The 25,852-nt window shown below is 37.4% G+C and overlaps 1 protein-coding gene across 1 annotated transcript; it reads left to right on the forward strand.

The window, feature by feature from the left end:
* The first annotated feature begins 485 nt into the window (after positions 1-485).
* Positions 486-6,570, forward strand: sdsl (serine dehydratase-like). The gene is made up of 9 exons (XM_059353413.1): positions 486-672; positions 2,984-3,146; positions 3,318-3,354; positions 3,446-3,585; positions 4,618-4,706; positions 4,819-5,052; positions 5,140-5,270; positions 5,367-5,453; positions 6,293-6,570. Exons 2-9 carry the CDS (start codon positions 3,000-3,002, stop codon positions 6,394-6,396), a joined length of 969 nt encoding a protein of 322 aa, XP_059209396.1. The 5' UTR covers positions 486-672; positions 2,984-2,999; the 3' UTR covers positions 6,397-6,570.
* Positions 6,571-25,852: the final 19,282 nt, after the last annotated feature.

Raw genomic sequence — 25,852 nt, forward strand, 5'->3', positions numbered from 1 at the left:
CTTACACTGCCAATATTGTAGGCCATTATGCTGTACGGTTATTAAAGATTGACTTATAGATCAGCAAAGCTTTTTTTTAAATCAAGAAAACAAGGAAGTTTAGCCCAAACAGTGTCCACAATCATGGCAAACTATCAGTCCATGTACACTTTTAAATTATATTAGATAATACTTATTTATTATACTAATAATAATAATAACAACTGTATTTGTATAGCACCTTTCATACATAAAATCCATGTCGATGTGCTTCACAGAATGGCATTTTAAACAACAATAAAACAAAACATTTAAAATAAAATAAAATAAAAACAATTGAACTAATTAAATATAATATATAAATATAATTAATATGAAAATATCAATAAAAGATACAATTTAACGGCAGAAAAATAAATGTAGTAAAGATAAAAGTAGAAAGAGATAAACAAAAAAACTAAGTTCGCTGAAAAGTAAATCAGGCGCTACATTTATTTTTGAAGTTTCACCGGAACCGGTAGTGTTTTGCTGTTTTGATGGTCTCTGCTGCGTGCTAGCTGCTACATCATATAGCATGATGTAGTGTGCAAATAGACTGTATATAAATAAGAGTGTGCACTGAAAATGTGATAGACTTTACCAGCTTGTCATTTAAGGGCCAGAGGCTCGTTCAACCGGACTTTTTATCCAAACGTAAGTCAACGTTTAATTCCTTGAAAAACGCTATTGGGCTACGTAATGACGTCCAATACTAGTATAGTAAAGTGGCGTTACGTCATTTTTGGTTTACATTGTGACTTTGTGTACGTAACTTTGTAACCTAAATTTGCTGCGTCACACAGTCGTCTCTAGTCAAGTAGCTAGATTTTTTTATTTCAGGATTTACTGAAGGTTTTACTTCGTGGAGGAAATTATCAAATACTCAATGCTCAAGCAAAACAAACAAAATCGTCACACTGTTAAAATAATCGCCTAGTCATTTTTTGTCAAAATAGTTTTTTTTTGCCTAAATCATCTCCTCATGACGCCGGCCACCCATGGTAGAATCGCCTACATCCTCAGTTGATCAGATCATGTGATTTTACCCCTTTAAGATCATCACTTCTTTGACAATTTGCCACATTCATAGGCATCAGATAAGAACCCAGCAAAGAAGAGCTAGAGGGAGATTGTTTAGTTATCGGTTTAGTTTATCAGTGTTTTATTGTTGACACTAATATTGGTAACACTTTACTCTAAGGTGTCTACATAAGTGTCATAAACATGACATGGGATGTGTCATGAACATTAATGACACTTTGAAGTAACATTAATGCTCATGATACTTGTCATGTCATGTTTCTGACAGGCTTGTGTGACTCTTATGTAGACACCTTCGAAAAATAAAGTGTTACCATATCTTGCTTAAGTCACAAAGGCATGTTAAAAAAATTGCCTATTTCTCTTAAGTTACATAATTTACACACAGTGTTATTACTATGCCAATAGCCATCCTTTGTTACACCCTTTTTGAGTGAAATGATCAATAAATGGCATATGTTACAGTTTGAAGTTTTTTGTGTTTCCTGCAAAACTTGCAAAAATGAGTTAGGCAATTATTTTAACAGGGTGACGATTTTCAACTGAGCCGATTAATTACCCCTAAGCCCAATAAAAATCTAACTTTATTTATCGAAGTAGATGGTTTTGTTTGTTTGTGATATGACTGCTGCTAATTTAATACCAATCTGGAATGAATGGAGATGTGTTTTACCCATTGACTGTATATTTTACCAGAAATGTGTCATATTTTTTTCTGTTTTATTTATGAGTACGAACTGTTGCATAGCATTATACATACAACTAGGACACACTTCTCCCTCATGACATGGTGCCTTGGACATTGGCCCTCTAGCTACCAAGCTATCTGCTTGGAGCCACCAACAACCATGTCACGTTAAAAGTCACATAAATCACCTTTATTCCCCATTCAGTAGGTACATTTACAATGTCTACATGCCTTAATGCAGTGGTGTCCAAACTTTTTGCAAAGAGGTCCGAATTTGGTGAGGTGAACATGTGTGGGGGCCGACCATTCAGCCTGACATCCTTTAATCCATTCAAATTAAATGCAAATTAACTGTTTAACACATTTTTTATTGCAAGTCTGTCTGGGAAAAAACAAACTTACAGGAAGCTTAAACATAATTTGAAACATTGCATATTACTCACTGTTAAATGCTCACTGTAAACTCCTAAATTCAACACTAACAGTTATCTTATTCATCTTATCTTATATATCTTATATATCTATCTTATATATCTTATTCTTGATCATCATTAAACAATGCATTAAGGCATAATGCATTAAGATGTTGCTATGTGATTGGCTGATTAGATATTTGCGTTAATGAGAAGTTAAACAGGTGTACCCTCATAAAGTGGCCGGTGAGTGTAGAGTCGATGTAGTAGATCCTGGTACTGTTTGACATGCTGCATTTAACATTCTATTTATTGGGACATACTTAATGCTTTTCTGGCTAACTAAATTGTATGGTAGTATATGCACTGGAATGCTGGATCACTTTCAGATGTCCACTGACTGACCTCATTCTGTGAGGGATTTCTGTTGGTTTTGGTTTTGGTTATTCATTGAGAATATATCTCTGTAATAACAATGGTTAAACAATAAGGAGTTACTGTTTAGCTGTACCTCACTTGAATTACTTTAATTAGGTGTCACCACTACTATTACTATCCACTATATGTGTGTGTGTGTGTGTGTGTACATATATATATATATATATATATATATATATATATATATATATATATATATATATATATATATATATATATATATATATAAAGCTGTAGTAACGATAAAGTATGTTTCCTGACTCTTGCTCATCTCCAAACCACCTGAAAAGAGACAGATTTAAGTATTGGTGGCTAATTAATTCTCTACTTTGAACAAAAAAATCCTAACTCAAGGTCCACTTTCCACTCATCTTAACCATTTTAGTAACATTGGCTGCACCATGGCGAAGCATTTCCACCTTAACACACCGCTGCTGGAGAGCGTCAGCATGTCCAAACACGTTGGAACCACGGTGTACCTGAAGATGGAGAACTCACAGCCCACTGGCTCCTTCAAGATCCGCGGCATCGGACACCTCTGCCAGCAGGTACTGTCTCTCCACCCGGAAAAGCTTTTTCTACACCTCCATCTGACATGTCATTTGAGTTAAAGGCCAATCTTGACACATTGTGATGAAGAGTTCAGCCAGACATAGAAAAGTTATTAGAAAAAAAATACCCCAACTTGCCCTTTTACATTTCATTACTCCCTTCTGCAGCTCGCCACTCAATCCAAAGGAGTTGTCTGCTCTTCAGGTGACATTTCTACTGTGACACGGCATGATAATATGGACCATAGTATCAACTGGTGACTTTAATATAATAACATAATATCACTTTTGTCTAGGTGGTAATGCAGGCATGGCTGCAGCCTACGTAGCCAGAAAAATGGGCGTACCTGCCACCATCGTAATTCCCTCCTCGTCTCCTCAGCTGATCGTTCAGAGACTTCAGGATCTTGGTGCTAGTGTCAAGATTATAGGCAAGGTAAAGTATGAGATTAATCTGTTCTGACTTGAGCATGGTTCTTTAACCTCTTCCCCATTCAATTCGTATAATAGGGGTTTAAAACAATATTATATGACTGTATGAAGGGTATTCCCATGCTCACTTACGTCTCATAAGTTGTTGCAGCAGTTTTTGGGTTTATACTGTTAGTTAGACAGATTTGAAACTAAATGTAACCTTTTTTGACCACTTGAGAGTTGATCAAAAATGATCAAAAATCCATTCAGTATGCCTACAGAACATTACACACTACATTAAGACACAAAGACCTTGAGGAACACCATAGAAAAAAACCCATGCTGTGACGTGGTTTCAAACATTTTTTGACATTTTGGAAAAATTAAGAAACTATTGTGTTGCAAAAGGCGATTACTTTTGTTTTGGAAACTGCTTAGAAACCTTATTTTTGTCCAAATACCAAAAGCCATACCTCCTCGTATGCACCAGGTCTCTAGTTTGTGGCTTTAAAGTTTCTAGACGCTGTGATTACCCTAGAGGTCACAACAGATCATTTTGTACATTTGAAAAACTATGGGGACTAACATCATCACACATGGAAAGAAAATCAGCTTTCCAGTCATATCCATATTTATGTATTTATAGACTCTTTAGGGACCCCAGTATGCAGAAATATTCAAATACAGTTGGCGAAAATAATATATATGTACTGCATGATAAAAGCATTTACTCTGCCCCAAACTGCATGGGATAAGGTATAGTAAGTATGTATAGTAAGTATAGCATGAAGTGGGCATGTATGTAAAGCAGAGACTGGTGGGTAACCATTAAAACCCATTTTCGTGAAGTTATCTTGAAGTCAGAGGTCAGGGGTCCCCTTTGAAAGTAGAGTATGATACCAGTATTTTCACTCTAGCCCTAAAACTGAGCCTGAGCCTCTGAAAGACTGAAAGTCGTCCAAGAGCGCCAGCATCTTCGTGGAGTAATTGTGTTCAGCCTTTAGAGTAAAAACAAACGTTTAGAAGAGTAAATTTAGTAAAGTGTTCTTCTTAGGTTTGGGATGATGCCAACGCAGAGGCTCTTAGACTGGCAGAGACCGAAGGACTCACCTATGTTCCTCCATTTGATCACCCCCTGCTCTGGTAGAAACATTCGTCATGAATAAAGTTTATCACAACACAATGCCAATGGATGAACCACAAAACTTACATTCAAACTCGCTCCTCACACACACACTCACACACATACACACAGGCAGGGCCACGCCAGTCTGATGTCAGAGGTGGCAGCCTCTCTGGGTCCCGGTGTGAAGCCTGGCGCTGTGCTGGTGGCTGTGGGTGGAGGCGGGCTCCTCTGTGGTGTCATCCAGGGCCTGAAGGACGTCAGCTGGACTGATGTACCAATCATCGCTATGGAGACGGTGGGGGCTGACTGTTTCAACGCTGCAGTTAAGGCGGGGAGGCTGGTCACCCTAGATGACATCACCAGGTTAGAGGTTAAAGGAGTTGATGTCTTTTCCACGGTTACGTTTTTTCGAATGCAACCAAACTGACTTCCTCATCCGTCCGTCCACAGTGAGGCCAAATGTCTTGGAGCAAAGACGGTCTGCAAGAAAGCTTTTGAATACAGCCAATGCAGAGAGCTCACAATCATTTCTGAACTGGTGACGGACCAGCAGGCTCTGCATGCTGTCCAAACATTCCTGGGTGAGTGTGTGTGTTTGCTTCAACGTGCAGAAACTTTAAACCCAGCTATCATAATGAAGTTGGCTTCATGTTGGCTTTTGTTTTTGTTTCCTGTAGATGAGGAGCGTGTGTTGGTGGAGATGGCGTGCGGAGCAGCGCTGGCACCTGTCTACAGTGGACTCATACGCAGATTACAGGAGGAAGGTACGTTTTCTTAAAGATTATTTTTGGGGAATTTTTCTTTATTTGATAGGACAGAAAAGAAAGTGGGGTGAGAAAGAGGGAACGACATTCAATTATCACCTGTTTATTTTAATTTTATCTATGACTGCGTATCATCAGTACTCACTGAACTGAAACATGGCCGAGCGCTCAGTTCTGCAGCCGTAAATTGCAATAACAATTATAAAACACAGAGAAATACAAGAGTATTCATTTGAGAGAAACTAGCTTACTGTATCAAACATTGCTAGCGCTAGGTTTATTATATCCAAAACTTATTTAAACACAAAACACATTTTAATATGCAAGAGTACTGTGAAAACTAATGTCATGCCTTTCCGAGGGCTAAAACATAAAACATTGAACTCCTTGACGTTGTCTTTACAGTATAATCTCAGTTAAGTATTGACAGGATCAAGTCTCTTTTCATCCTTTCAAAATAAAAGCATCCGTTATAAAAACAGGCTTTTGCATAGTACTGTACATATATCTTTTATTTTGTGCATGTATGCATGCAGCAATTAATAAATTAATTGATCGTTAACGTTATAGATAATCGAGTTGGCAGGTTTCTTCCAAACGCCCATCCCTAATACCTAATACAAAGCCTACACACAACAAAAAGTCTGTCCAACTAAGCAAGCGTCACATGAACATGTCTCACCCAATAAATTTGTTATTTTCTTATCTTTGCATTCCCTAAGACTTTCCAGTCTGCAGCCATGTTTGCAGAATATGTTTTGAAGCAAAGAAACTCTGGGTCTAAAGTAACGTTTTTTCTAATGAGGGTAAAAGATGATCATTTTTGTTACTCTCTTCAGGTCGGCTGCCGGGTGTCTTGGGCCCCCTGCTGGTGATCGTGTGTGGTGGCAGCAGCATCGACACGCAGCAGCTGACCAACCTCAAAAACAAACTGCAGACTTAAAGTAATGTATGTGTGCGTGCATGGGTGTGTAGCAGTAAATGTTGGTCTATAGCCGTGGGTGTATTATGAGACAGACCAGCTCTACTACACAGGAGCAGATACACAGACTTTATAAGTTGTTTAGTCCTGCTTGTTTTGCGTCTATTTGTGGTCGTTACACATCTCTTTGAGTCTCAGTGTCTCTTTGCTGCTGTTTTGCATCACTTTGTAGTTGTTTTAGTCAATTTGTTATTATTTTGGCCTTTTTGTAGTCAATTTGAGTCTCTTTGAAGTTGTTTTGAGTCTCTTTGTAGTCACAATCTAGTTGTTTCTATAGTCGTTTTGAGTCTCATTGCAGCTGTTTTACATCCCTTTGTAGTTGTTTTGGTCACTTTGTAGTCGTTTTCTGTTTATTTTTAGTCATTTGTATTATCTTTTTAGTTGCATTGTTGTCTTTTTCGCTTGTGTTGCCCCTTTTCACAGTCATTGTGAGTCGTTGTGTCTCTTTGTGTATCTTTTTGTAGTCTTTTTAGACTTGAATATTTTTTTTTTAGACATGAATGATGTGTGGAAGGATGAATGAAGATGAAGATGCATTCCTGGAGTTTGCAATGCTGATCATTAAGACATGTTGCTTCTTCAAATAATGTAGTTTAATTTTAAACTTTTTAAATTAAAGAAATACAATGACGTTCCTTCAAACAGATTTCATCATTTATAACTGAGTTTTTACATGTGAATAATTCAATGACTATGTTTCCCCACATGGTGGAGTCATAGTTCACTATACTGTTCACTGGCCATTCAGAGTCTAATGCAGAAAACCTTTTCTGCTTTAAATAGATATTTGTTCAAGTTATTGAATCAGAAATTGATTGCACCTCAGCACAGACAATCTGAGGCATTTTTTAATATTCCACTACACCCAAGTTATTGATCATTTGAGTCTTTTCCAGGTTTTGTTGTGTGGATATTTGCAGCCTTGAGTTGTTTTCTAATACAGTATTATGTTTTAGATGGAAAAAAACACCTTTAATGCTGGATAGTTTCTTGTCATTTCCATCAACATATTAAATTTAGTCGTTCAGTCCATTCCGGTTATGTGTAGGAAGTTATTACTATGGAAACAGCCCCTCGCTGTTCTGCCTGCGTCAGTGGAAAGAGTTGATTTTAACAACCTGTTGACAGTCTTTGCCTTCTTATCTCTCAGACAGTTGCATAAGCTGTCAGGTTCACAAAGAGTACGAGCAAGAAAAAGTCTTCTAACATTGTTATCACTTGTATAATACGGGATTGTCTATTAAAAAGCACCTAAATTATTAATAGATCAAAACAAAACCACTCCAAATCTATGTGGTGACAATATAGACTGATCTGTATTTAACATATTTGACAAAAGATCATTAGTTTATTTGCATAGGTATACTCATCAGTTTAAATGTATAACTTAAGGTCCACTTATTAGGTTTCTTCCAGAGCTTTCAGTCACACCACATGGTCTTCACATGGCACCTCTACATTCTGTCCACAGACTTATATAGATGCTGCTAGTAAAACTCAGAATATTAACAGATTTCCACCTGAGTCCAACCCTTGCAGATTCTGTTTGGGTCTTATAAGAAAAAAAGGTGAATATAACTTAAAAAAACTAGATTTCTGCCTTTTAAAAAGTTGGTTTAATCAGAGAAGGAAAAAAAAGTCTTTGAAGCGTCAAACTACATCATACTTATCTTTACATTGAGGAAGTCAATAGAAATAAGTCTTAGACTTTATTGTATTATATTTTACATTGTGTGATTTATTTCACTCTCCATCACAACGAAACAAAGATACATTATCTGCCTTTGCATCACATCTTTATATTGCAGTTATAATGTATAATGCTCAGGAATGAAGTCTTGCATTATTTGGTATTTTCCCCCCGAGATTTTACAAGTTGGACAGTTCTGCAGGATACACCAACACCTTGCTTGTTTATGGGGGAAAAGTACAACTTTCTGACCTCCAGTGTTTCTGCTGGATGGATCATTCTGCACTGGAGAGGTTTGTCTCCTCAAGCCTTCTGCCTGATATACACTGAATGTTTAAAATATTGACAAGTTTAAAATCAATTATCACTCACTCAGTACCCGTATCAAATCTAACCTGTTGACATATAGGAGCTAAAGAAACAGATAAAAAGGTTGAAAGGGAAAGTGTCCCTGAAGCTTTGTACATTCCTGAATTTAAAGAGATGGTCTGAAAAATATCCAGTGAGAGGAAGTTCTGCTTATGAACATGCCATATTAATGGCAGAGGGCAATGGCCAGACTGGTTTGAGCTGCTAGGAAGGCAACAGTAACTCAAATAACTGCTTGTTTCAACCCCCAGAGGAGCATGTCTGAAGGCACAAAACGTTACACCTTGAAGCAGATGAGCTATAGCGGTTGCGAGTCCTGCAAGTCCAGGACAGGAAATTCAGGCTGCAGTTGGCACAAATTTTCCAACATTGGACAAAAGTTTCCAGGTCTGATGAGTCTAGATTTATGCTGCAACATTCAGATGACAGGGTCAGAAAGTATGGATCCATCCTGCCATGTATCAACAGTTCAGACTGGTGCTGTTGCTGTAATGGTGTGGGGATATTTTCTCTGCACACTTTGGGTCCCTTAGTACCAATTGAGCATTGTTTAAATGTCACAGCCTTGTTGAGTATTGTTGCTGACCTTTTCCATGGCTACTTCCTGCAGCACAATTCATCATGTTCCAAAGCTCGAATCATCTCAAACTGGTTTCTCGAACATGACAAATGGCCTCCACAGTCACCAGATCTCAATCTAACAGAGCATTTTTTGGAGATTCGGATCATGGATGTTCAGCTGACAAATCTGCTGCAACTGCGTGATGCTGTCATGTCAACATGGACCAAAAACCTCTGAGGAATCCAGCAGCTTGATGAATCTATGCCAGGAAGAATACCAATCCGCTACCAGCCGGGTGTTCCTAATGATGTGCCAGTAAGATGTATGTGTAACAGCCCTGAGTACATTATGGCCTTCATTTGACATTTACAGCATTTTTAAAAGCATTAAAATGATTCTGAGGTGCTTGTTGCTTAGCAATAAACACCCTCTCTTACCGTGCATGAATACATTTAATATGAAACAGGTGATATAAGTCAGAATATTGCTGTTATGAAACGCCTCGCATTCAGTCACAATGTGAGGCTCCTCTGAATAACTCATTTTCCCAGCAGCACCATAGCAGCAGCAGCAGGCTGATCCAAGTGTGTAATTCCCAGGAGCGCCATCAGTATTCACCACAAGGTCAAACATGGAGTGGACATGATTGTACTGTAAATGTTACGCTCTCATGTCAGGCTGTGTCACAACTGCCTCACAGTCCATTCAGGAGACACTGAAAGGACTGAAGAGGAAATCAATGTTGTTGGAGATATTTATATTATGATGATTATTTACGTCCCCTCCTGGTTTATATGATCTACCTGACCCACAGCTGTGCTCCCTCCTCTGGTGAGTGTGATTCCGACAGCCTGCCGACGGAGAAGCTAATGGACGTGCCAGTCCATTTCTATGACAACAGGAAGGAGCCGCTTTGATGAGCCCAGCAGAGGGCATTTGAGCCGAGCTGCAGCTAAAAATAGGACCAAGTAAACAGGAATGAATGGAAAAGAGATTGAGATGGAAAGAGCACATGCATGTCTCTGCACATGGACATGTCCGTGCACGTATTAGTTCGTGTGCATGTTTTACAATATTCAAGCAGCAGGCTCTTTTCCTCTGATGCACTGTATTCTAATTGTGCATGTTTTTGTTGAATTGCCTTAAAAAGCAAATCCTACCACTTTTTAGTATTTGTGAATTCCAAAAAAAACATCTTCAAACTTAGGGAGCCAACCTATTCCATCCTGGACTAGTTCACCACATCTGGATAACAAAAAAATCCCTATTATTATTTTTAAAAACACATCTGAACAAACACACTTTTGTCCTCTCTGAGCAGGTCTTGCACATCAAATGCAAGATTTAAATTGATTTTGTTGAGTTTTGGACACTTCTGACATTGTACTTGTTTCAAATTGTGTTCATTTAATATGCTCACTTAACTCTTTTGTTACCGTTTGAATTGGTGCATTACATTTTGTGACAGGGGTTAAAAGAAAGAAGGTCATGTTAAGAGGTCTAACTCGTGTTTGCATATGAAGCCAAACGTACAGGGCACTTCATCGTGTTTTCTCCATTTAAGGGCACCTTCCAGGCCACATTATCATGTTTTCTCCACTGGAAGGGCACCCCAGAGTCCACTTTGTTATGTTTTCTCCATTTAAGGGTACATTACAGGGCACATTATTACGTTTTCTCTACTGGAGGGATACCCTATAGGGCACATTTTTTGTGTTTTCTCCACTGAAAGGGAGCCCAAATGCCACTTCATTACATTTTCATTCTCACTGCTCCTCCTGCCCGCCTCTCTTCAATGGGGTCCAGAGCTTTTAGCCGTGCAGCCCCCGTCTCTGTAACTTTCTCCTACTTACCATCCGTGACAGTACCTCTCTCTCCACCTTCAAATCATAACTCAAAACTCACTTGTTTAGATTATTTTTTCCTGTTTGACCTTGCCATTCTCACTTCTGCTCTGTTGTTTTAATGTATTTGTTTGTTTTTATGCAGCTGATTTTGTTCCTCTTTTTATCAAATGTTTTTTGCCGTGTTTGTAAGGTGACGTTGAGTGACTTGAAAGGGGCCCATATATAAAATGTATCATTATTTTCTCCATTTAAGGGCACCCTACAGGGCACATTTTCATGTTTTCCTACCATAGGGATATCCTAGAGGGCATTTCTGCTGCATCCAGGACACCAAGGGGGCGGCTCCCAACCTGGGACCCTAACACGTTTTTGCAAGATGATCCTAGGTGGCTTGAGATGATCTCCCAGGTACAAACTGAAAGGAAAACAAAACTAATTTGACTAATATGAGAGGGGGAAATTACTCTTTGACTGAAGTGTTTACAACTCATTGACATACATTGTGTTAATGTATTGTTTTTATTGAATATTCATGATACTCTGTATTTGTCCATAAGGGATAAGCCATTCTTTGTGTTAGGTGATGTGAGTAAGTGCAAGTATCAGACGTTATTTTCCTGCTCTAATAAGGTAAGGAAACTCTGCAGGATACTGTCAAAGCATAATGATTTCTTCTTCCCTCCTTGAGCCATGTGAGACTTTAATCAGCCATCGCTTTCTTCTATTGAACTGCTTTATTATGCTGTGTAAACTGCATGTCAAATTCTAGCTGATTAGCAGCATTTTTCAGACATTATCGATGTGTTTCGAGCTTGAAAAGCAGGCCAATCGCTGTTCTACACAGCTGTGTTGGACTAAAAACGAGGATTCTAAAATTAGAAATACAGAGAGAGAGTGAGTTATGAAAATGCTTTGATCGGGTGACTTATGCCCATGTTTCTGACAGGGAATGAAGGTAGAGCTCAGCAGTTGCTATATGTATCCAGGGCAACATGATGATGGCATGGGAGTGTAAATTCAAGTCAAACTTTATTTTAAAGTGAACCTCAGAATACAATACAATATAATACAATAAATCTTTATTATCCACCATGGTGGAAATTTGCCTTCGGCTCACCGTAAAGATACAGAATTTCATTAAAAACATACAGCAGTTGAGAATCCAGTTAAAACATAGAATAAGAAAAGAAAAGAAAAAAAACAATTAAGAGCAGTTAAAAGTAAGTGCATCGCTTATGTTGAGTTGAGGAGGCCAGTAGCATTGGGGATAAAAGATTTTTTAAAGGCCTGGGAAATTAAAATTATTGGGTTTGCAATGCTTCTGTAACATTAGTTTGTTATGAAAATCATACAACAGCTGCATGTTTCAGAGACATACTTTTCACAATTTTTCTAACTGACTTGGAGAGATAGCGATTAGCCTAATTACAATTAGATTGATAGAAAATTTTGATAGAGATTACCGAGTTTAATGAACCTCAACAGGAAATGGGGTTATTGCAGCAGCACAGTGATTTGGAATCAAATTAGCATAAATAAAGGGTAGGGTACTGAAGGCAATGAAGTAATTACAGGGTAACATGCAGGTTACAAGTTGTGTTTGTGTTGCATCGTTAATGCAAAATGCAAATCATATTTCAATAATTTCTCAAACTTCCTTGGTGTTTTACTACAGGTGCATCTTAATCCATTAGAATATGATGGAAAAGTCAATTTCCAGTAGTTCAAGTCAAATGGCCCCAACCAAGTATTGAGTGCATAGAGATGGACATACTTTTCAGAGGCCAACATTTTCATATTAAACATACTTTTTAAAATTGGTCTTTTGTAATATAACTTTTTTTTTTTAATTTTAGGTCTACATTAAATGTAAGCCATAATCATTATAATTAGAAGTAATTCAATAAATTAAGACATCAAATGTTTCATTCTGTGTGTAATGGATCTATATAATGTGTTATTTCCACTTTTTGAATTGAATTACTGACAAAAAAATAACTTCTATTATTTCTATTATTTAATAATAATTTATATTATTCTAATTTATTGAGATGCACCTGTATATGGACATCTCAGCAGGTATGGAAAACAACGCTTTGAATATTGAACATATTTTCTCATTAGTAGGATGCCTTCTTTATGAATATTTAATTACAGTTCTGTATTTAATACCTGACCTTTTAAGATTTCACACTACAGGCAATCAAATCACCATCACATGCTTTTCCATTCCCAGATATATCATCATATTATTGAGAACATTCTGATGTTCTAGTGACTTCCTGCAACTTCCAGTTAAGGTCTGTGCTGTTGGGTTTCTCCCTGTGTGGCTCAGTGTGTAGGAAGAGGCTCTTTGGTTCTGAGGGGCTGACACAAACACTTACAGGGGATTTTCAAAGCAGTGGTCTCTTCTCAGGAATCAGAGTCCTGCTGGGTTTCTTTTCTGGCCATCAGCAATCAGGGGATGATTAACAGCTGAGGTAGTGGGTGAAACAGCAGCACTGAGTCACTTGAAGCAGAAAACCACTGCTGAAGAGCTGAAAATCTCCCTCAAGCAAAAATACACTAAATTAAGCTTCTGAAATGCAAAGCTTATCTCCATTGCTGGTGTTTTGAGCATGCTCTTGCTTTACATTAAGTTTGATATTTTTCTTTAAACTCAAAGCAAAAAGGAGTTTATTACTGTAGTAGGCTAGGTATCGCAAAAGTTTATTAAGGTCGCGAAACTAAGCCATGTTATAAAGATGTATTAGCATCTAACAAGCCATTAACATCTAATAGTTTAATGATATAGCTTAGCCTTCCTAAATTAGTTTTACTGTTGGCTGAGCGACATTGTATTTGTATCTGCATAGCAACAGTAAGTTTAACCCTTTGAACACCAAGGTTGTTGTTTTTTGTTGTTGTTGTTTTTTTTTGCTGTTTTTGTATTTTTTCCCCTTGTATTTCACTACAATATATATAATAAGTCCTGCTCTTGGACAATGGAATCAGCACAATCATGGCTAGAAGTGATTCTGCTGAATAACAGTTAAAATGACAAAACTTCAACTTGTTCAACTTTTTTTAATGGAATAAAATGGAATTTATACATACATCACTTTTCCAAGTGCCCACAAGTGTCATGAATATGATATATATATATATATATTTATAGGTTTTTGCGGCGTCACACAGATGCTTCTTCAAGTAGACTACTACTTATATACACTTATTTCAGGATTTACTGAAGGTTTTACTTCGGAGGAAACTATCAAATACTCAATGCTCAAGAAACAAAATGCATAAAATATACATTTTCAACTGAGCAGTTGAAATACCTCTATATATATATATATATATATATATATATATATATATATATATATGTATATATACATTACAGTAGCCTAAGTATTGGACTCTATTGTAGATTGTGTGCTTTAGCTTAAATAAATCGGCCTTTATTTGAACAAATAAATACAATAATAATTATCATAATAATCATAATTATAAAATAGAATTAAAGATTTACACTAAAAACTAAAATACAGTAAGATTATTTGACAGATATACAAATAAATAAATCTATTAAAAACCAGAATAAAACAATAAAAGATAATTAATTAATAGACAGATGGATAAAACTCAGTTAAAAGCTAGACTAAAAAATATATGCTTACGCTTAACTAATAATATAACAATAACTAAAAATACGCTTAACTAAACAAACTTCTTTTTTGGCTAAACTACATTATTAATCTGTATTAGATGATATGGCTGTGTAATCTGTTTACCCAGTCACATGTTCAGACTGTCATGTATCACATGTTTTCTGTCAGCTGTAAATTATGGATCAGATATTTGTTCAGAGCTTTTTTTTTTTTTTAACTTTATTGAAAGTCAGGTATTACAAACAGTAAAAACAAAGAACATTAATACAAAACAAAAACAATGCCAGGGAGTCACAGTATACAAAATAATAATTAATTAGTTCGTAACTATGTTATAAGTGCATAGTGCATAGCTCAGTGGTTTTGATGGCTTTTCTGTTTGTTGAACGTTGGATTGTTGTAATGTAGCTACTGTTTGAGCTCCTTCTCAAAAATTAAAAAAGATTAGAGAATTTGGATTTGTGTATATGGTAATTTGCAAGTAGAACAATCAGGTTGATAATGAAAAAATAATCTTTGATGTTCGTAGGATAGGAGAGGAACCCAAACAGTACATGTATATATGTAAGAGAGACATCAAATAAAATATTCTGGGAAATGAATGTGCAGACATCTTGCCAGAAAACAGATACAAATGACAAAGATCTTCTTCACACTGTTTGCAGAATGAGCAGTTCACGTCAATGTTTGTTCAGCGCTTGTTTCAGACAGTGTGTGTCATGGACCGTACCACCCTGTAATCCCCCCCCCTGCTCCAGCCTTGCAGTGGGCCGCTCCCCCTTCTTCACCGTCCGCTTTGGTGGAAGCCCAAACAGAACATCATGGCGATTGATGGTAAGTAGGCCAATAACGTCCCTCCTCTCCTCGTAATTAACTTCAGCTGGAAATAATACATGTCATAGCTGAATTCTTTGAAGTAAAAAGTGAAAATAATCTCAGGAGAATGGTGCTTGCGTTGGCTGGAATCAGTGAAAGTAGTTTTTATTTGTTTGAAGCGGTGATTTTTTTCCCTCCTCTCTGCTGTGTGTGAGAGTAGAAGAGACACATGCATCTTGTAGCGGCGGTGTTTCTAACCGTGGTGCTGAAAGGACAGCTCCGGTGTTTCAGCTGCAGACGGTTTATTTAAACTGAAACAGTGTAATGTTAGTGTGTGTATTCGCTGCTTGTGTCTCTGCTGTAAATTAAACATAACTCTGGCTGTCATTTGGTTCTCGTCGAAGTCGGCTGGTGGTTTTGTCGCCTCGATGCATGTTGGTACTTTACAACTTGGGCTAAGAAAATGAAAAACCTCACACAGACAGGGTTTGAGGTTTTATTCAATGGGTGCAACTGTAAAGACTTTGACTGTGACACCGTGCCAAGTTTTAGCCCAGGACAGTATGCTTTGGAATATCCAAAATACTAAATTTAGCTTACAGTTGCTTTATTACCAAAAACCTCCTGTGTATATCACCTGGGTATCTGTTTCTGAGCTGCACAGTGAACAGATATGTGCCTTTACACCTTTCTCTGCTTATATAACTTTGCAGGTTGTAAGCAGCTTTGGTGTGTATTTAATCAGTTTAAATATCATAATGCTCGCAGCTGTGGAATACAGTACTTTAAATGTCACTGGAAAGAGGACATCACATTGCTCAATGATGAATGACCTGTTTTGTAATAATAGAGATTTAAATCCTTTTTCCCCCCTTTCACTCAGAATATGAAGCTGAAAAAATATCATGCAGTGACGGGGAATATTATATCGTATGTTATTTGAATGGAAGAAACTTTATGTGATGTTTAGCCCACACATTTTTGGGATGTTTCAATGAATCAATGAATGTGAGTTCTTTAACTGTTCTGTTCTACATTGAGTGATTATCAGACCATCCGAACCTAAAAAAACATTGTATAGGTCATCTGTGCAAGCACTTTATTACGCCCCATAGTTATGCTTGTTTTAAGCTGGCGATCTCTAGTGGCTGTAGTCATTCTGACGAGAGCAAAGGACACTGTCAGCTGAAGGAGCATAAGACGCTGTTCATGTCTCGTGTAAAACTTAAACTTACCTAAGTAACTATTGAGTGCTATTACTTAGTACGTAAACATGGTATCTTTTCCTAAACATAACCATGTAGTTCTGTTTCACACTGTTAACCATGTTTAATATTTAAAACAACAAGATCTCCAACCTAAATGACAGAATAGGCCGTTTGTCAGTACCACCCATAACAACCCATATGAGCATTTCGCAGTACAGAGCAGAGCAGAGCAGAGTGGAACAAAAGTGAACACTGATCTAGGTTTAGGGCAAGAAAACTTCCAGTAAGGTGTCATAAAAGACAGTTTAAACAGTAGATTAGTGTACATAAATACCAGAAATGAAGTAGTTACAAGGGCTATGTGACTAATGGAAGTGACTTAGTTACATAAAAACGTGATGCACAAAACGTGAGGCACGGAGCTTCACTGATGTTTAAATCACATTGTTTACTTTTGTTTTTTTTACATGGGACACAAACGCTGTTCTACTGGGTGAAAGTCTGACGCCTGTTTTGCCCATCACCACCTGTCCTGTGTGCAACTTGCATCATTTATACTCCGCATCGCCGCCATTCATAATTACTACAGCTGCTATAGGGCGGAGTAGGAAAGTCTAAAACTGCAACAATTTCATGATGACATGACGTTTTAAAGCTGTGATCGTTTCACAACGTTAGATAGAATGGTCCTATTCATACATTTTGTAGTTTTTAAAGTCGCAGGTAAACCTCCTATATGACAGGGTTTCAAATGTTGAATTCACTCTGCAGTATTTTATTAGTATTTTAATGTAGAATCATATGATATATTTCACAGTGAAACCTGTAAAACTTTTTTTTATGGATGTGTTATACGCCTTTATTAATGAGTGGGAAATGAATAGGTGACAAGACATGAGGGGGTGAAAAAGAGAAATTAAAAATTAAACAACAAAGTTCCCAGCCAGAATCAAAAGTGGAAAGCTATAATCACAGTTTACTTTTTAACCATTGGGCCAGTAGGATGCGGCAAAACTGTATAGTTGTAAGGTCTGTACTAGTCTTTGGACAAGGAGGAAAAATAGTAGGCCACGAAGAATACAGGACAGCTGAGTGCAGAAACCAGAGCAGTGGTGTGATCTATCAGTTCCTGCTGTAAACTAGGCAACTAGACCAACCACCAACAGAAGGCCTCTGGGCTTTGCTTAACACACTTGTGAAACAAATTGTTCAGTAGCAGAATAATCCAAATTGTTGGGGAGAAACTAAGAGGGAGTTTAGTGTATTTATGTTGTGTTTTATGTGGTTTTGTGATGGTTAAATTAATCCTATCCTCATGATATGATGAGAAAAGTTATGCACTACTTTTTGTGCGTTTTCTGCAGCAAGATGAGCCATCACTGTGCCAGCTCAAACCTCTGCAGTGCAGAACCTGTTTAGGCAACAAAAGTACTTGGTTAGGTTTAGGAAAGGGTCATGAATTGGGTTAAGATAAGTATATTTGTTATGCAACAACACAAACAGTAGTCTCCTGGGTTAAAATCCTGTGTTTGTGACCCATCCATCCACCCCAACCTCCTACGCAGACTTTGTAGCTGCGTCATCTGACTTCCTCTTATCAGGACCTGCATGCCCTGGCTCACGGCTCACAATTCCAGGGTTTTATACTTTACTTTGCATAGGTGAAACTATGAACAGTGAATGAGAACAGCCTGTTTAACACTTTTTTTGTTATTAACGCACAAGTGATCCAGGGCTTACAGTCACATGGAGGAATCTGGAAGTGGACAGTGTTGCTTATAACGCTTTATTGTTGAAAAAAAAATATTATTCTCAATTAGGGCTGGGCGATATATCGATATATCAATATAATTTTAAATGTGATATGGAATTAGAACATATTGCATATATCGATATTGTTCAAATTTTCACTGTGATCCTTGCTCCAGACAAGCTGCAGCTTTTATTTAAGATATTTTTTTATTTGAATGTGCAATTAATGGAGTTTGGATTTTTTTTTAAAAAGGTGCTCCTGTTGTTATACAGTATATTATGTTCAATTCAATAGAACTACTTGTGACATGTCATTTTGGGCTTTGACTTTGAATGAATGTTGCGATAAAAATATCGGGATATATATCGTATATCGATATTCAGCCTAAATATATCGGGATATGACTTTTGGTCCATATCGCCCAGCCCTACTCTCAGTGATAAAGATTTTCGTTATTAACAACTAGAGCATGACATTGGCCAATACCGGACATATCAGCATCTAACTTATTCACATATATGTTTTCCACTATTTTCTGCTATAAAAACTTTTTTTTTACAAATCATATAATACAAAAAAAATTATGCTAAAAGGGATTTAAAAATGGTGCCAGGTATTTATTTTTTAATGTATTCTTTATTTAAATAATCATTAACTAATACTAACATACAGTACTTGTGTTTATTTAGATATTTATTTTTATTTTATATATTCTTCAGTTTGGTTAGGTTATGATGAACAATAATGTATAAAAATGGTAAATATTCTTTGATGAAATAATTTGTTTTTAAAAAAGCAGCCTTCTGAGTACCTTTTATAGAGTCATAGCAGTTCACAATCCAAATTAAACCCATAAATTAACTATATTGGCTGCCGTATTGATAATTGGTTATTTTTTCCTCTCTAAAATCAGTCTTAGTTTTATAAAAAATCGATTGGGCTCTATTTGAAACAAACTGATCCTTGTCTTTTAACTTTATCTTATCATAATTTACTTTTTGCTATGATTGAGTCTTGTTTTCTACATATCAGGAAAGAACACATGAAAAAAAGAAACTAATCGGGGATCTTATAACCATAAATTCACCATAAGAAGCATATTTTTACCCCTGCATCACTAAACGTTACCCTGTCTCATCTCAGCAGTCTCACAACCACCGTACCTCCTCCGGTTCATCAGACAGCCACACCTTCGATGCATGCATTAGAAGCTGCTTCTACCCCGCCCACTGACCCCAACTTCCCACTGCATTAGTCAGCGAAGCGCCATTTCCTGAAAGGCCGTGATTATAGCTGCCCCTGTCAGCGATATTTCACCGGAGCTTGTCGGCTCCGCTCAGATTTATGCAGCAGCTGTTGGTCTGACTGACACCTGCAGCATCCAGAGGCTGAGCCGTCCACACCAGTGGGAGGCTGTGGTTCGGTCTGTACTTGTGATGTGAGGTTGGACGAACATCACGAGGTGACAAAATGACGAGAACAATTGGTTTCTGTCTGACATTTCAGAGCAAAGAATGAGTTCAGATGTTATGATGTTTTATTGTGTCTGCATGAATCAGTTTTTGCAAGTAATTATGATTTTTTTTAATGGAAATGCCCACTCAGCCTTCGTAAAAAGCAATGACATAAGATACCTCAGTAAGATAATTAGTAAAGATGTGAATAATGTGACTGATGCTACTAGCTGAGTCAACATTAGCCGTGTTAAATTTGGAAAAATGGCACAAAAGCCAAGCACTATACTGCTGTTGTCACCATGCTAGTTTGGATCCAAAAGTCACACAAAAACCCAAACAAACTAACCAAATTCAGTAGCAATAGACCTGCTACTGCTGTGTTCTGTGAGGTTAAATTACTGTTTTTGTCAGTGGAGTCTGGTTGTTCTGAAGAGAGCAACATAATCGATTCAGTTAAGAAGGTTGTCTGACGTCAAGATAAAACAGTGAAAATATTCTAAATATATAGCGTACACTTAAACTGATATTGATTTGTTTTACGTTTTGCTGCATCCCCTGTCTGCAGCTCTCTTCAAAGCCACCAGACTCCTTTCACAAAAAAAGTAATTTTACCTAGCAGTAGGGCTGGGAGATATGGACCAAAAGTTATATCCCGATATATTTAGGCTGAATATTGATATATGATATATATCCCGATATTTTTATCGCAAAGTGAGGGCAAATGTTCAGTCAAAGTCAAAGCCAAATATGACATGTCACAAGTAGTTTTATTGAAACCGTTTATTTAAGTGAACATAAATACTGTATAACAACAGAAGTACCTTTTTAAAAAAAATCAAAGCTCCAAAAAGTGCACATTTAAATAAAAAAAACTTAAATAAAAATAGCTCATGAAATAAAATACGCCAATGTTTTTCTGAAATAAATATATTTAAATGATAAAAGAATAACGAACAACACAAAAGAATTAAATATGTGAAACCCTAGTAAGATCAGCATTTATATAAAAATATGTTTTTTAACTTAACAATATATGCGATATGGTCTCATTCCATATCACATTTAAAAATATATGGATATATTTTTTATATCGATACATCACCCAGCCCTATCTAGCAGTATCCAAGGGGGTTTGCTGGTCAACTGATGCCTCAATCTATTAGTTTGTTTGTGTTATTGTGCTATTGATAAGGATAGATGTTGCAACATTATCATGGAGTTTGCTGTGCCAATAATATCACTAAATAAAAACAAATGAAATTGCACATACATACAAAAGCAACTATTTTAATTATTGAATAAGATGACACATATTCTTTCAATCAGTTAATCATCAATTTCTCAGTGCCCAAAGTGGTGTCTTCAAGTTGTTTTTTTCCAAATCCCCCCAAAACCATTGCAATAGATTTAAATAATTTCTCTCATTCCTCTTACAGCAGTTTTAGGCAGCAGCCCCAATGTGACTCACGATTTTTTAGCTTCCCTAAGCCCTTAAGACTATTTGGCAGCTATTTAGAGACTTTAATGATGTATCAATTGACATTCAGTCTATTTATTTAGCAAATTCAGGTTGTTTGTCTCCGAATCATCATCTTAAAACTACCATTATCAAAGCATGCTCCCTTAAATACCAAAGATATCAGAGCTCCTTAAGCTCTTTAATTGGATATACACAGCAGGCTCTCTCTCTGTGAAAAGATCACTGAGTGACTTCACCAAGCTTGAAGTTAATTAAGTGATAGAAAATAAAATAGGAGAAATCTTAATCATAAGGCACAAATTCTTAGAAAAGCTGTAAAAAAAAATATACATGATAATCTGTTAAAAAGACGGTGCCTTTTCTTGTACAGACGTTATCTTGGCAGGAGTGGTGTAGTGTGTGTGGCTCCAGCGCTCAGCCCCGGCACGGAGCTCCATGCATCAGCTCCTGTGACAAGCTGTAGACAGATCGACTGCAGGCCCAAGTGGATTTCACATATCCTGGTTAAGCCCGGTTTTCTGGCCGGCAGATCGAAAACAGGCCGACTCACACGCTTGCTATTCTCAATGTGTGTGGTGTGTATGAAGCCTTGTCGAGACCTGAGCCGGAGCCAAGTACAGAGTAGGCAGCGCAGGAGGTGTTCAGCTGTGGAAATATTATGTGTTGAAATTACAGCAACAGAGAAGCTCTTCATGCTGACATTTCTGACAGTATCTTTCAAATCTTCAAAACGCCTGCCATGTCGTTTGTCCTCTGCTGCCTTTGTCAACCAGTTGCGCTAAATCCAATATGGTCGATCACATATGTTGTTTAGAAATGAAAAACAGTGCACGGTTTTCCTGAAACATTATTTCCACGAACCCTGTTGCTTCCTGTCAGAGATTTTTCAGCTCCACTCCCCTCCTCCTCTTCCCCGGCATGGTTGTTTGTTTTGGAGAGCGAGAAACAGGATATGAGGCGATAATAGCCAATATGTCTTCGGACCATTTGAGCTAATGTCTGCTATGAGACATTGTATCTGGAATAGAGCAATACATTACTTTCAAAGTGAAACTGTTCCAGTTGTGGGCTGTAAATCAAACCGCAAGTTTTCAGTGTCACAGTAAAAGGTATCGAGGAGGCTGCCAGTCAATGCACTGTTGGTCTTTATTATTTATGAAAGTTATAATTAAAGCTGCTCTCAGTAATATTTTTATATTAACAAAAGATGAAATTACTATGTTTAATGTAAAAGGGTTGCTCTTATATTCCCCTCAGCTCTACGGTGCATTTTAGCAACTTTTAGCTAATTGTTTTGGATTTGCTCCCTGCAGATTTACTATTTATGACCACTCTCATCTGCAGCATTTCCAGTTACAAACTGCTGTTTTTAGTTAAGAAGCTAGTAAACCCACTGTACATTAACTGCTCAGCACTGAAAGGCAGACAGACAATGTTAGCAAAAAGTTTGTGAACTTGGTGATGTGATTAGCAGCTAGACAGGAGCTAATGAAGACTTTGACAGAGTTAAACGGAGAGTGAATATTGGAATTGTCAGTTGGATAAAAGCATGACTCTAATTTAATGCTATTTTTTCTCTGTGTCTGCTAAATGTGTAAAAAGACGCAACTGATTGCTAACATGTTAGCTATATCAACTAAAGCAAATGAGGCAATAAGTGATTGATTGTATTTACTGAAACTAGAGATTGGAATAACGGCTGTGGCTCCATTGGTAGAGTGGTTACATATTGATTGGAAGGTTGGTGGTTTGATCCCTGACCATGGCAGCCTACATGTCAAAGTATCCTTGAGCAAGATACTGAACCCCAAAAGTCCACCGATGCTGCGTTCATCTGTGTGTGAATGAATTCCCAGTGGTGGCAGGTGGCACCAGTGTGCCCTGGTAGCCTCGGCCACCAGCATGAATGTGTGTGTGATATTGTGAATCAGCGCAGTCTGTAGTGTAAAGGGCATTGGATAAAAGCGCTATATAAGTGCACCCCATTTACCATTCACCATATCAACAGGATTAGCACTGTATGCAGTTTGTGGATCACATTACATGTATTTATTAATTTTTGCATTGCTGGTGTGTGAACAGCTTGGTGTAAATTAAAAACTGGGACCTTCCCTGAATATCTCTAGTATTCTATAAAGGACTCAAGAGACACAGGACTTTTCCCGCCAAAACCATCCCATCAGATCAACAGTGTGCAACACTAGCTAAATATTATCTTAGAAATGGAGCCCGCTAACAACAACAAATGACGAACGCCCACAACCAAAGTTTTATCTAGTTAAGCCAGTTTGGTCTACACTGGCAGGCCAATAGATTCATGGAGGGACCTTTTTTGGTTTTTGGGATCAAAAATTCAACTTAGCTTGCCTGTCAGCGTGATGCCAATTAGTGTTTTGTAAGTCCAGGAAGCAGTTCCCTTAACATTTACTGTTGTCATTAATAAAAAGGATTTTCTAAAAAATTCCACATAATACCCTTAGGGGTCTAAAACGGAACTGCTAGAAACTGCTTTCCTAACATATGCACTTTCTTCATAAGGCAATAACTATTTGTGGCGAAAGGCTGTAAACCAGTGAGTAGAATGAGCAGAGTAGAAACACACACCCAAACAGGAAACAACAGATGAATTTAATTGGATGATGTTACTTGTAACCCGAGTTCGGATGATAAGAAGTTAAGGATAATGAATGAAAGAATGAATGAATGAATGAATGTAACTAGGGCTTGGCGATATGGACCAAAAGTCATATCCCGATATATTTAGGCTGAATATCATATATATATATATAGATATATATCCCAATATTTTTATCGCAAAGTGAGAGCAAATGTTCAGTCAAAGCCAAAGCCAAATATGACATGTCACAAGTAGTTTTATTAAAACCGTTTATCTAAGTGAACATAAATACTGTATAACAACAGGAGTACCTCTTTTTTTGTAAATCAAAGCTCCATAAAGTGCACATTTAGATTAAAGAAATATCTTAAATAAAAATAGCCTATGAAATAAAATAGGCCAATCTTTGCCTGTTCCAAGCGCCCCCTCTATGTGCATGAAAGAGGAGGGGTGGGGAGCAGTGCAGAGAGCTCTGGGTCTGCAGCTTGCTTGCTAAATGTAACTTGTATAAACAATCTCCCATTGAAATAACACGGACATCATTCTTTAGTGCAGTCTGAGTCTCTTCTCTTGAGCTGCATTTTGTTTGCTCATGTTCTTCAGAGGATTGTTCCCAGGACTTTTCTGCTCAGGACCTCAGAGGTTTGATCTGTTGAGGATTTGATGAGCGTGCTGTTCTTACAGTATGTAAGATGGATTGCTGATCCAGTGACTCACCAGCAACAATATTTTTGCTGTATATTAGACATTTCTGCCATCTCAGGGATGTTGTCTGTGTGAGACAAAGTAAGCAATGTATTACTTGAGGACTTTTTTTCAGTTTACTTGTTGACACATGGCAAGAAATGTTGCTGTTGATTCACCATAAATCATTTCATAGTCCTTAGGGTGAAAGTGAGTGTAAAATCTACACTTTGTTTTATAATACTGACAAATTTGTCCCAGTCGAAAGATACAGAGAAGCACAGAAGATGCATAAAACAGTTGGGAGTTTGATTTGGGAATAACAGATTTCTCATGGGCTTTTTATTTCTGCATTGTTTTCTTCAAGCTCGTTTGTAGGCTCAAGTTGCTATTATAACTTTACAGTATTTGTGCAGTGAATTTTGTGGTTCTAAATTGGGTGTATGTGGCTGTGTCTGTTTTAAAATTAGGGAACAACTGCACTACTTTGGAAGAGTGTTTCCATTGCCCAGGGCTATGGAGAGTGCTGGTAATATGGAGCAATATTAGCTGTGACTTCCCACAGCTTCCTCACAAGAAAACCCTACGCAACAGCAACTGTAGTGTGAGGAAACTGTTGCAGCTTTATGAACTTAGAGCCGAACTGTCGGGTAAGCTGGTTAATCTTTGACGTACTGCATCCTCCGTTTGCTAATTGGCTTAGCCGGAGCTTATTCTGAAGTCGCTCGCTCTCTTTCATTATGACAACATGAACACGTTTCACAAACAACCTGATGCAACACAAACCCTCCCTCTGCCAGTTTCAATAAAGGCACTCAGTGATTTTCATGTAAATGGCCCCTGACAAGAGATTTGTCTCAAAAAATCAATATGATAGGATATGAAGTCACCCAAGCAACACAGGCAGATCCGCTGTCTCTATTTTATTGATGAAGACGAAGACCACTGCATGCTGAGCAAGTTAACTTCCTTAAGTCAACTCCATTGTAGAAAAGCTCCTGAATGCCGACTTTTTAGTTTAAATTAATTAAATTAATCTTAAAGCTGCACTGATTTTTGATTGTTTCCATATTTCATATATTATATGACTACATAGGTTGTTTGTACAAAAATACTTATCTCAATCCCAACCATGATCTTTTCCCAAACCTTACCAAGTAGTTCTATTGCCTAAAGCTAACCAAACCACAGCTATCATTTAGATAAGAGGTTTTGTTCTCCTGCTACTGGTAGGGTTGCTAATTTAAGAAACACTTTGTTTACAGGCCAAAACTTCACAGC

Source organism: Centropristis striata, chromosome 16 (genome assembly GCF_030273125.1).
Source record: "Centropristis striata isolate RG_2023a ecotype Rhode Island chromosome 16, C.striata_1.0, whole genome shotgun sequence".
Classification (NCBI taxonomy): domain Eukaryota; kingdom Metazoa; phylum Chordata; class Actinopteri; order Perciformes; family Serranidae; genus Centropristis; species Centropristis striata.